Raw genomic sequence first — 12,500 nt, forward strand, 5'->3', positions numbered from 1 at the left:
ATAAGATTAATGTAAACCGAAAGCGAAACCGGGCAAACGAGACGTTTGGGCAAACAAGACGTTTAGGCAAACAATAGGAGACCGTTAGCGGTGTGTGCGCTCAAGTCAGTGTGTTGAAACTATTTCGCAGGAATTCACAGCATGATATGCCTTGCTTTATTGCATAACTTAACATTGACACACCCCAGTCAATAATTAGCACCATGGATAGCACAAAATATTGTACTGGCAAAATACTCAACTAGGGCGATTTCAAAGGTATTTGCGCGAGATCTCGTTTCGCCTTTCTCGCGTGGCTTGATTTTCACACTCAATTAATTGCATGTTTCGCTCGCTCTACTATACCTGGAAAATGAGGAACTATTCAACAGTGCGAAGATAGGTATATTTTTTATAGTACGGTTACCACGAGAAACACAAACTCTACAAACTAGAGATTTTTTTATCTAGCCGGAACCCGCGTTGCAACGTAATTTTCCAGCAAGCGTGGTGTTTTCAAAGACTTTCCAGCAAGTTAAGTAGCGAATGTTCAATTTCCCAGCCAGAGGAATTCCGCCCTGCAGAGCGGGTATTTTGCAGAGCGGCTCCGTTGGGTACTCCTGTTAACTAGATGCCTGCGTTTCATTCACCCATGCAGCACTACAAGGCTAACCACGTACGCCAGCACTTGTATTAGCATATGAGCACAAAAGCACAATGAATGATTTGCCAGTAAGCGGAGACCTACTGGCAAATCACTCATTATATAAGCATGTAAACACAAATTCGTAAATCAAGATGGTCTTCATATTTTTATCCCCGATTTAAAAAACCTGTTATAGCCAAGCTCAAGTGCTCTACTAAAAACAAAATCAAATCGATATCAAAATAAATTGAATTGTATCAAATCACATACCAGGAGGTAGAGATCTAGAAACCTAAGAATAGCGAGCCAACAAATGTCGCCCGAGACTGGGAATCGAACCCAGGATAGTCGAACAGCAATTGATATAGCAGAATCGGAACCGAGATTACCAAAGTCGTATTTATATCAAACCGTATTTAGTCTTGGTGTCATTTACAGTAAACTTAGAAGAAAAGGGCCTTGATATAACAAAACTTCGATATGCCAGTGAATTAACTTATCCTCGCCTTCCCTAAACATTCCATTAAGTCTAAAATCAAGGCCATAAAACTGAGAACAAATAGAATTTTTCCCGGAAATAGTCCCCCTGAAGTGTTTGTAGCTGTTTTTTTGTTTGCGGGATGGCGTGTTCACAACTCCTTTTATTAGTAAAACGCCGAAGCGCCAGCGTGGGTAAGGTTTCCGTTGGAATACTGAAAATTGTTCAAGGTAAACGGAAACGCTGACAGATTCGAAACGGTCTGAAGTAAATCCAAGCAAAGTGATTAAAATTTGCGAGGTCACAGTCATATTCCAGTGTTTCAAAGAATTTCCATTCATGTATCAATTCGGAATCAAAAGTCGCTTGTTCACACAGATGTTTCTCCACCAAATTTTTATGTATAAAACACGCAAGACAAAGAAGCTTACTGTTGCAAAACAAAAGCCGGGCTACGGCTATGGTGTCAAAGGCTTCATGAATGCTCAGGAAAGACCGGTGTTATTCTTATGCAATTAACTGCAGTGTATTCAGCAATTAAGCTGAAGACCATCAAATGTACCGATAATGCTCGTTTAAAGTCATGTTTTTCGATCAAGACAGCGGAAACCGTACTTACCGGTCCAAAAGAAAGAGAAAAGATTGCAAGGAGCTTGTGAAGAATCTTTCTGATTTTCAACGGCTTAGCCATTTGCGTCGCTTTGTTTTCAATTTCCGCTTGTCTTTGCTCCTGACAGCAATGATTGAAACTATTTGTATGGATCAAAATCCAACTCTGTGAACTATGCGTTGAAGTACACTAGGCAATCACATGGATTAAAAATAAATGCAGATTGGTTTGGGCGTGGGTGGGTGTGTTTTAATACAAAACAAAAATTGACAAAAACCCTTCACCTGACGGACAACAACAATAGTTCAGTACCTGGTTGGCTGAAGTTTAGCCTGCGAACGCAGACGTATTTCCGGCGGTCGTTAGTAGCTACTTTTCGGGGGAGAGAAACGACCGCCGGAAATACGTCTGCGTTCGCAGGCTAGCTGAAGTTGAAAACGGTATGTAGAAAGTGCGCGAAACAGCGAGGCACGCGAGCCAGACGTGCTACAAAAGGTTTCAGGTTATACGCTCTGGCAAATCGGGTTTATTTTACACTTTAATTAATTAAGAAGATTGAGTCTACATTGAGCCTAAAGACAGATAGGGTCAGCTTAGGGTTGGTGTTAGCTATTACAGTGTAATAATTATTTATGCCTCGGTACCTCCCAAACATAGTGGACAATTAATGGAAGGCAGAAGTAACGTATCAGATAGGATATATTGTGTGTATATATATATATCCTAGTATAGTTTTTACAGTTTTTTTAGGGGCACCTCTGTTAAAGATTAAAGATTAAAATATTCTTGTAACAGGGAAACAAAAGCCAGAAGAAACGGATAAGGACGACAATTGGATCAATAGAATATTAGTCAGTACTGAGAATGAAAGAGCTTGTTGAAGTATATTGGAAAAGAAAGAAATGTTTATTTGAAGAGTGGGTTTTATATAATAACCCAAGTTATTCACGGATTTTGATTGGTTCTTGCTTATGATCTATTAGAGGACAGACACACGATTGACATCACCATCAGCTTTTATGCGAATAAAGCTTAATTCTTTATTATATAAAACAAATAGATTCCATGTAGCCGTGGGTCTGTTCAGTAATAGATCACAGAAGACGTCAAAATGTGGTAAGAATATCAGTGACACACTCGGATATCGCCTCGCGTGCCCTCTTTTTGTTCTTACCACATTTTGACGTCATCTGTGATCTATTACTGAACAGACCCACGGCAAAATAAACGAAAAATTGAAGTGCTGCTCGCATTTATGTGAACAAGCAGTTGTCTCTTGATGATTGACACCGGAAAAATTCAGGCAGTTTCAACGGAACCCTAACCCATAACCCCTTGGGATGCCGGCGCGATGCTCTACCAACTTTCAGGTTTCTTCTGGTATCTCATTGAGTCAGTAATACCATCTTTGGTTTTTCATGACCCCTTAAACCTGTAAGACTAATTTTTTCTAACCCTGTCCCCTTCCCCCTGCAACCTCCTCAAAATGTTTTTCTCCAGAAGTCGTTAAATATACCCATTAAAAGATTGTAATACTTTTGGGAGAAACTAATGAATGACGTTTGTACCTGTCATTATATTATAAACGACCTGTATGAGGGAACGCATGAGTATGATTTAAAATCTTTGCAGTTGTGAGACTAGAAGTAAGAACTGCAAGTGTCATGACCCTCTCGTAATACCGCTGCTGCACTTCTGTGTTTTTTTAAGAATTTTTAAAATTTTTAAGATTGAACTAGCGGTAGTGAGCAGCACGTCTGCGAACTCAAAGAGTTGTAAAACGATTTATTTTATCCGACGCGTTTCGTGTGACTAACGCACACTTCGTCAGGGATGTTTTACAATAGAACACAAGGGACCTGTATATATACCTACATAAGAGAGTAAAAAATATTTTTACATTAAGTAAAACCGCACCTACAAGAGCGGATTTGCATGTAGGAAACAGACGGAGAGGTGTGCAAGGAGTGACATATTTTGTGCCTTACATAATTTTGGGGCCCACAGCTAAAACTGTGGGCCCCAAAATTATGTCACACGAAACGCGTAGGATAAAATAAATCGTTTTACAACTCTTTGAGTTCGCAGACGTGCTGCTCACTAGTTCAATTAAAAATAAAAAAAAAATAAAATTAAAAATTTTAAAAATTAAAAATTAAAAATAATTAAAAAAACAAACGAAAACCGCCATGATAAATATCTGTTAAGCAACAACTGTAACAATACTGACTAAGTGATGGTAGGCATAAAGTCAAGTATCCAGAAGAAGAAAGAAGAAGCATAAACGCGTCTGTTTTCTCATATCATTGCCAATTGTGGAAAGTTTGTTACTGGGAGATGCTGGAGTACCCAAGAAAATCTGAGGAGTATTGTAAAACTTTTAAAGGTGGAGGAGAAAGTAAGAAACATTGAGGCCATACAGTCTTGCTGAACAGGTGAGAAAGGTCACAGAAGTGTTAGTTCCGGTTACAAACATGTTCAAGACACATTACTGAGACAACAAATAGAAAAAAAACCGGTCTCAATGGCCGTTTTTATGCTAGAGACGTTAAAGTCGTCAAGACGCATTTGACGTCTGAGACGTTAAATCCGTCTGGTATAAAAACGGGACGCATAAAAGTAGACAAACTAACGGACAAAAACAAGCCGATTTTTCTAAAAAAATAGCTAGGTTCTATTATCGGAAGACACTAAGCGCGAGCAAACTCGGCACCAAATAAACGTTAACACACGAATATATGAGCAAATAAACGTGGCGGAATTGCAGCTTCTCAAATTTATGTCTCGACGTCGCCTGGAAGGACAGACGCAAATATTTTTTTTGTGACAGAAATCAGTCTAGGAATCAGCATTTTCTGGCGATGGACGAGGAACTAGATTTAGCCTCGGCGCATGGCTTGTTTGTCTTGTCGACCAAGAGAGCAAGGAAAGAACGAAGTGCAGATTAACAAAGGACTCAGGGCTAAATGCGTCCAAGTTAGGGCGTCCCGTTTTTATACTAATCGTGTATAGCGATGTTTGAAACATGTTCAAACTTCTACTCGACAACCACTCGACTTTTCTTGTTTTAAGTGCGTCTCAACGACGCACTTAAAACAAGACGTTAAAGTCGTCAGACGTTAAATGCGTCTGTCTTCTTTCTCGTTTTTATACTAGACGTTAAAGTCGTCTTGAGACGACTTGAACGTCTCTAGCATAAAAACGGCCAATGAGAAGAGAACCGAAGAAAGGCTATTAAGAATCCTGAAGCTTCAAGTTGAACAGTACATTTGAAATGCATGCTTCTTTTTCTCAAGAAGTTGAAATGGACAATTTAAAGCTGGAAGCCGTTTCCAAATCAGTAATCACGTTTCAACTTTCTTAGGATGATTATTGAAATAAGAATGCTATCCACCGAATCTCAGATTCTTACATCCAAGAGTATAATGTGAAGGACTTTAATATGATGGTACACAAATGTTGTAATTAGTGATAGTGAAGACAAAGAAAATGATGACTCAGATGAAAATGATGAGTCAGTTGGAAACGACGAGTCAGATGAAAGTTGAAGGGATGTTCACAAATTCAGTTTAAGATTGTTATCGCAAAGAATCCATAAACCTTTTGATTTCAATGTAAATGATATTAATTGTTTACCTGAGCGTATTTTAATAACGTCTTGAGAAAAATTGCCAATACACTTTCGTAATTTTTGTACCTTCCCTTTCATCCTTGCATGAAATTTGCTGACCCACCCCCTATCTGCACCAGCCCCCTCCCCACCCGGCTCTAATTATTGACCGTTCCCTAAACGTGCAAATGCATAAACTGTGGCTATGCAGCTACGTGGCCGCGAGGTTAACTGAAGATGGAATAATGTGACTGAATACTTTCACGCGATTGCGCTAATTTACATTTTTAAGCTAGTGACGTTTTCGTTGCCGCTGTCGCTCTCCTTGTCTAAGTCTTCTGGTTGTATTCTGAAGTTGCTCCCTTTTTATTTTAGTTTTATCGATTTATTTGAAGATCTAAGTTTGAAAGATTTGGCAAGTCTTCGTTGGGACCGATATTTACAAAACCTCCGGGTCCCTGAATACGGATAAAAAGATCATCGTCCACACCAGCGTTTTCGCAACGTATTTGGACGTCCACACTGGAGGTGCACCGGAAAGTGAGGCATGCATAAAATAACAAAGTCAAGCGTATTCGAAAACCTCCGTTTTCGCCGCCCACACTAAAACGATAGACTTCCGTTTTCAAGTCTCCACTTCACTGAAGCGTTTTCAAAAACCTCCGTTTCTTGGACCTCCGTTTTCGATCGTTTTAATGTGGACTGTCATATATAAACGGAGGTTTTCGCAAACTGAGGTTTTCGAAAACGTGTTAGTGTGGAAAGGGGCTGAAACCTTTTTGCCATTTTAGACTGACTGCCTCTAAAAAAGATAAGAAGCAATCGAGGAATGGGTCAAAACGGGGGACGAGGTAATCTGTCTTGATATGATTAGCCTAACTAAGGACAGAATAGGGCCGTTTATACGAGAGAAAATAAGCTGCGGCTTACTCTGGCCGCAGCCTACCTAAGATGCGAACACTCCGTTTAAATGGTACAAACTCGAAGTTCACGCCTTACTCCATCCGCAGCTAGCTCAAGCCGCGGCTTATATCCTGGCCTAGGGGTTTGGGGTTGTGCCTATCTTGGCCGCGGCTTATCTTGGACGTGAAAGTGTTCGTATAAATTTACTCAAACGTTGTCCGGAGCTTGCTCAGGCCATGAACGGCTCATGCCCAGACTTCCCCAGACTTCCTTTTTGCTCCCGTCCATTCGCCTGAGAAAATTACCAAAGAAAACGATTCAGCGAAAAAGTGAATGTGGAGTGCCCCGGAAGAGAAACAGCTTCTCAGTATTTGTAGTGGTACCAACTTGATAATTGCGTCACTCCAGCCAGTGTAAGTTCTACTAAGTGTTCGTCTACGACTTCACTGGATCCAGCTCGTTCGCTTACTCGAGCCATTTATCTTGTAATGCTCATAATTAATTACCCCAAAACGAGGCATCAGAATTAATTACGTCATCACTGGACAAGTTGGCCGCCAACCATTTATACGAGCATTTCGCGTTGTATGTAACCGGCACTCGTATAAATGGCCCAGTTCGCGTCTTATGTAAGCCGCGGCTTATTATTCCCCGTATAAACGGCCCTAATATGTTTATTTGTGTGAAAAAAGAAGAAACTATTTCTGGCCTCCTTAATAAAGCGAAATATCGGCGTGCATCACATGGTTCGACGCTTTGGCAGCGCGTACAGAAGCATTGTTGGCGGTTCCTTCTTTGTTTTTCTCCTTTTCAGGCATTTGGTCAGCGAATGCGTAGTTTGCCACCTTTGACTGCGCGAGAATCGGTTATCTAACTTGTCCAACTTGCTGAGTCGCAGCAAAATTAAGAAGTGTTTCCTTCAAATTCGCTTCAAGGACCGTTCGAGTGCTTACACCAGACTCCAGTTGTTTAACGGCTGTATAACTTTATACCTAGAATTGGTCAATATCCACAGTATAGAATAGACCGTACTTATAAATGGCGGTCAAGAAATCATTCTTTTGTCTTTGTGCTAATCATCCTAACTAGCCTCACTTTGGAACAAAAATTCTTTTGAACTTTGCTTGTGTTTACGAGGCTCGTTAGGATGATTAGCATAAAGAAAAAAAGAATAATTACTTAGCCGCCATTTATGAATACGGTCTATACACTTCACGTTTAACGTTGCATGGCCAAGGTTCGCGTACACACTTTGATGCGTAAATATCCACGATCACGTAAAGAAAATGCTGAATTCTTCGCACAGAGTATAACTATTTGATAGTGACTTATCCACCGCATAAGTGATCCGGCCAGGCTTTCAACCACCGAGGCCAGATGTTTCTCCTGACAATGTGACGAGACATAAGAACAGAGGACGTAATGAAAACAAAATGATGTTTATTGACAGTTAAGACATCCAAACGTCCTACAAAGAAAGGCCTGCTTTTCCTGAGTGTATACGCAATTTGGTCCACAGCAACAGTGTGGAGTAGGTGATTGGGTTGGGAGAAGAGTGCGCAGGGGTGGGAGGGACGAGAAGCGGATTGGAGTGTATTCACCCTGTAACCTCCCCATTAAAATTGTTCGAGTCACACCCAATCCTTTCCACTAAACCCATGGCTGCGACAAGTGGGGATTCAGTGATTTCACTGCAAGGTTCTAACGGGGGGTTGTTATGTTGAACCGCGCCACCGTTCTCTAGAGAGTTGAGCTCTTTTTTCTCCTTACTAACGGAGTTCGAATCTGTTGATAGCAACTGGCTGATAGAGAATGCTGAGGGGGCACTGGGAACGGGTTTACTAACCGGAACAGTACTAGTTACAACAGAAGCGCTTAGCAGTATCCTTTCTTCGCTTTCACTGTTGTTTTCGCATTGCAGGGAGGAAGGGGATGTCCTAATCTCGGAAGGGGATGTCCTAATCTCGGAAGGGGACGTCCTATCGCTAATCTCATCCGCTTTGGTTTCCTTGGCGCCGGGTGCGCACTCGACATCGCTGGTCCTCACTTCCACTTGTGGCGTCGACGTTTGCATTTGCGCATGCTCATCTTGTTCCTCCGATTTAACGCTGACTGGTGAGTTTTGCTGACGCATATCAGCGAGTAAGCTCTCAGTGATCTTTAATTTGTCTTCACGAGCATGCAGTTGCTGTTGCGATTGAGTCAATTGCTGTTTGCAGTCTTTGAGTTGCTGCTGAAGCGCTAAAATCGTGGACTGCATGCCTTCAACTTCTTCATCCAACTGGATAACGAAGTCATTCAATTCTGAAATTAAAACCAGGAAGTTGGGCTTATCAACTGAGTTGATAAGGTAAATTGATCACCGTAAAGAAATTCGAAAGCTGACGTTTCGAGAGTCAGAACGGATTAGGAAATATCCCGAGGAGTCTTCTGCGAATTCAGCCGTCTGTTATTGCATAACGTGGGTCAATCCCATCCCCAGAGTCGATTTTCCTTTGGTCAGCGCCAAGAACACGGACTCTGGCCATTTCCGAGGCAGAAAGTCCACAAATCCACGGACTTGCGGCTCGTCTACGCAGGCTCAGAAATTTGAAACAACAGTAGTTGTCAACGTTTACAAAAATGGACCTTCACTACGACTACGCATAAATTGGAAGTGGCCAGAGTTCTTGGTGCTGACCAAAAGAAAAGCGGACTCTGGGGAGGAGATTGAACGCGGGTCCAACTGGAGCCAAGTACGAAGAGGTACCTGCATGCAGACAGAGGTTTGTCCTTACCATCTTGGCTTCCTTTTAGCTCATCACTGTATTTTTTCTGCAAAGCAAGTTCCGCCTCCAGTTGCGCCACTCTGCCTTGAGATAACTGTCGACCAAGCTCTTGATTTTCCTGGATCAGCATGCGACATTTCGCCATTAATTTTTTCCCAGTAACACTGAAAAACAAAACACAAAAATAGTCTTTTCCCCGGGGCCCAGAAACGTTTTTGACCGAGTTGCTTAAGATTTATTTTCACTATCACAAACAGTGCATAATAGCAAGGTGAACCAATCAGAATTTGCAGCAAGTCGCAATTGGTTTATCTTGGTTTCTCATTGTAGCGTAAGATTTTCAAGCTCACCACTAAGCGTTGAAATCTACTGTAAACGAATTCCTGACTGAAGTAACCACTCGTGTTTTCTCGCACCAGAATTAGCATTGATTGATTTGATAGGTTGACAAGAATGTGTCTTTAATCGAGGGTCAAGGAATAAATGTTCTTGTCACGATCACTTAGGACTCCTTTTGCAAGCAAGTTCAAGTGTGAATTTTCGTTGCAACAACAGGCCATTCCGAGTTCATGTCTGTATCCTCTTCAAAGCGAGTGTGAAGTTTTTCCCATGAAAATTAGTTTTTACTCACATTTAAAGTTGAACTAATGGACCTTAGTCACGATAGCCGCCATGCTGGATTTGCCTTTATCATGCAAATTAGCTACAAAGTTTTGAGGGGGCAAACAACACAAGTTCGAGAGGTTATAACGAACATCTTAGCCACACATATGATTTTTCTCACGTTCATTGAATGTTTATCATCTAAGTAGTAAAATAGAATGCTTACACAAGTTACTTCGATGATTTTGTATTGAAAAACGAGCAGATAAGTCAAAATGTCGGAGGCAATCAAAAGATATAAAATTATTATAAAAGATACTTAATTCTAAATTCTAAAATGTAATTTTAGTAATGTTAATTCAATATTTCGACGAGCCGATTTTCCGCAATTTGCCTTTATTCCAATGTTTGCCCCCAGCATAACACATGGCTAATTTGCATGGCAATTTGAAACCAACATAGCCGCTATCGTGAATAAGGGCTATTACCATCACAAAACTTCGCACTTAGACTCAATTTGAAGAGGCGGCAGACATGAACTTGGAAATGGTTTGTTAGCTTTGAAAAATAAATTCGAGAATTCACAGTCTTTGGTTTCTCCCGATTTCCGGTTGAAACAATTTGTCTCCATTCCACGCTCGTTCCAGTACTACCGTGAACACAAGAATATCTATCGCAATTTGGGACTATCAGCACCACGCTTTGTTGTGATTTCAGAAGTGAAGTGTACGGCCGTTTTACTAGTTGAGAGATTGAATCACCTTTACCGGATCAAAATTAATTTCAGACAAATGTACAACTGAACAATTCGGGACTTGGTTTTGCAATGACCAACCTGCAATATGTACAATCTGCACAACTGAGACGCACTAATTGGATACCCAAATGTGCCTTCTTTCTAACGAACTGGAACCTCTAGGCCCCTAGAACCAGGCATCAAACAGTCTTGCAGTTTATATAACAAAGGCTTGACGTCTCGTGTAGCCTGCTTTTGCATTAGAGAAAACATGGCAGAGTTTCACTTTCTACAAGCAAGCATGAAAAAAATGGGAAAGTTGTTCAGGTGTCGTGAGCCAGGCAGCGAAAATCGTGCCCCAAATAGTGACTGTGTATAGTTTCAGAGGATCTTCAAGAAAATCTTTATCACCTGTCCGGAGTAAACTTCCAAGCACTAAGATCATTCTGAGCTTGTTCCAGTTTCTCTTTTTCCGAATCCAGATCTGTTTTCATGCGTTGAAACAACAAATTAACCGCAGGGTCCAGAAGTGTGGAGCGAAGCTGTATTGATGATGGATTTTGAGCTTGTTTTAAATCGTGGATTTGCGTCTGACAATAACAAAGAATAAAAGTGTTTGCCTTTTTTTCCTGCTCATACAGCTGTACATGTTCGTGTGCAAAACAATATTTTTCTTAAACTTCCTACCAAACAAAACCTCCTTCTGTCACCAAATTATTTTCAAAAGTGTCAAAAATGGAATCAGTTTCATTTCTCCTCCAGAATATACGGTAACTCAAATTCCATTTGATTGAAGTCACAAGTAACCAGAGACTATATTTTCAGACCATTTACCAATCAAGGAAGCCCCCCCCCCCCCAAGAATTTTGCCCTTCAGCTCTATCAGCGCAGTTTTCCATACATCTGATTCAGCCTAAAATCTAAAGTAGAGAAACTGCAGTAATACTTTATTATTAGAAGTATTGCTGGATTTTGCTCAAGTGGGATAGAAGGCTGGAAAAAGCCACCTTTCCAAGTATTAAATTAAATCCAAAGGAATGACTATAATGGGCAGTTTTTTATGGTTTACTCCTTCACAACAAACATTTGGGCTTAGAAGCCACATAAGAACAAACGGTGAAGTTTGACATTCAAATCGGGGCCACAATGCTTGGTCCAGCAATGAATTAAGGAACGTTTGGTACAATGACCTCCTAGTTTGGCTTGTGCACTACTGTAACTAGTGCATTAACACTGTAAGCAAGGTGTTTTTTGAAAATCTCTACAGAGGACGATAGCTACATGTACTCAGGGGTTTTATTAATGAGTACTGACCTCAAAAGAGGTCTCAAGATCAAAAGCCAGGGTGCCCGCTTACTCTATCACAGGGTCCCTTCTACTTTAAAACTTAATGAAAACCCCTGCCAAGCCACATATAGCCACAATTGTTGGTAAAATTAACTCATAAAGTCTACCTGGTTGAAGTACACAGTATAAGAGATAATGAACTTTTCTTACACTCATTTTACTGTATATGTACTTTAACAAATTACTCATTGTACCTTCATAGGAATAAAATTTTGCTAGATTCATTATATCAGGTTCAAAGTGTATCTCCTAATCATTACAAGACTTCATAAAGTCTTTGAGATGGTTGTGGCACAGTTTATTACTGCTCCCAGTATTTGTCTGTTACCAGAGAAATGGAAGGTTGTGTCCCTCCTGCCTTTGTTCAGTTAGTGAGCGTCTATACAATACAATACATACAATACATACATGTACTTAATTGGCCGCTCCCCCATAGGCGCTTGTCAGGGCCAATGAAACACAATCAACGAAACACAGAACACAACAACTACAACTGTTAAGAATCCCAACTGGCCGGAAGCAAACCAGTTGCCTATTTACAAGTGCAGCTGGGAAGTTGAACCAGGGACTACCAGGATCAAATTCAACAAGTGGTCAGAGCGGGTCTTGAACCCGGGATCCCCGGATCTCAAGGCAAGCGCCCTAACCACTGGGCCACACTGCCTCCTGCTGTGTCTATTTACACAGCGCATGAGTTGTTGTTGAATGGTGTACATTATGAACAAATCCTTGTTTTTTCTCCTCACCAAAAGATCTTGCATTTCTTGTTCCTTCGTAGCCAGTCTCATCACCAAAACATTTTCACGCCTTGTGGATTCTT

The 12,500-nt window shown here is 40.9% G+C and overlaps 2 protein-coding genes across 4 annotated transcripts in view; both read right to left on the reverse strand.

The window, feature by feature from the left end:
• The window catches only part of LOC138054431 (NADPH oxidase 4-like), a 29,652-nt gene extending 27,767 nt beyond the window's left edge, over positions 1-1,885 (reverse strand). For both annotated transcript variants that reach the window (XM_068900873.1, XM_068900872.1), the window contains exon 1: positions 1,723-1,885. In XM_068900873.1, the coding sequence (XP_068756974.1) occupies positions 1,723-1,794 (72 nt within the window). In that variant the 5' untranslated portion in view covers positions 1,795-1,885. The remainder of the gene's footprint in view (positions 1-1,722) is intronic.
• Positions 1,886-7,649: 5,764 nt separating this feature from the next.
• The window catches only part of LOC138054445 (pre-mRNA-splicing regulator WTAP-like), a 10,134-nt gene continuing 5,283 nt past the window's right edge, over positions 7,650-12,500 (reverse strand). For both annotated transcript variants that reach the window (XM_068900882.1, XM_068900881.1), the window contains exons 5-8: positions 12,427-12,500; positions 10,745-10,923; positions 9,004-9,158; positions 7,650-8,530 (exon numbers count right to left, since the gene is read on the reverse strand). The exon at positions 12,427-12,500 is cut by the window's right edge. In XM_068900882.1, the coding sequence (XP_068756983.1) occupies positions 7,824-8,530; positions 9,004-9,158; positions 10,745-10,923; positions 12,427-12,500 (1,115 nt within the window). In that variant the 3' untranslated portion in view covers positions 7,650-7,823. The remainder of the gene's footprint in view (positions 8,531-9,003; positions 9,159-10,744; positions 10,924-12,426) is intronic.

The sequence above is a fragment of the Montipora capricornis genome, chromosome 6 (assembly GCF_036669925.1).
Source record: "Montipora capricornis isolate CH-2021 chromosome 6, ASM3666992v2, whole genome shotgun sequence".
Classification (NCBI taxonomy): Eukaryota; Metazoa; Cnidaria; class Anthozoa; order Scleractinia; family Acroporidae; genus Montipora; species Montipora capricornis.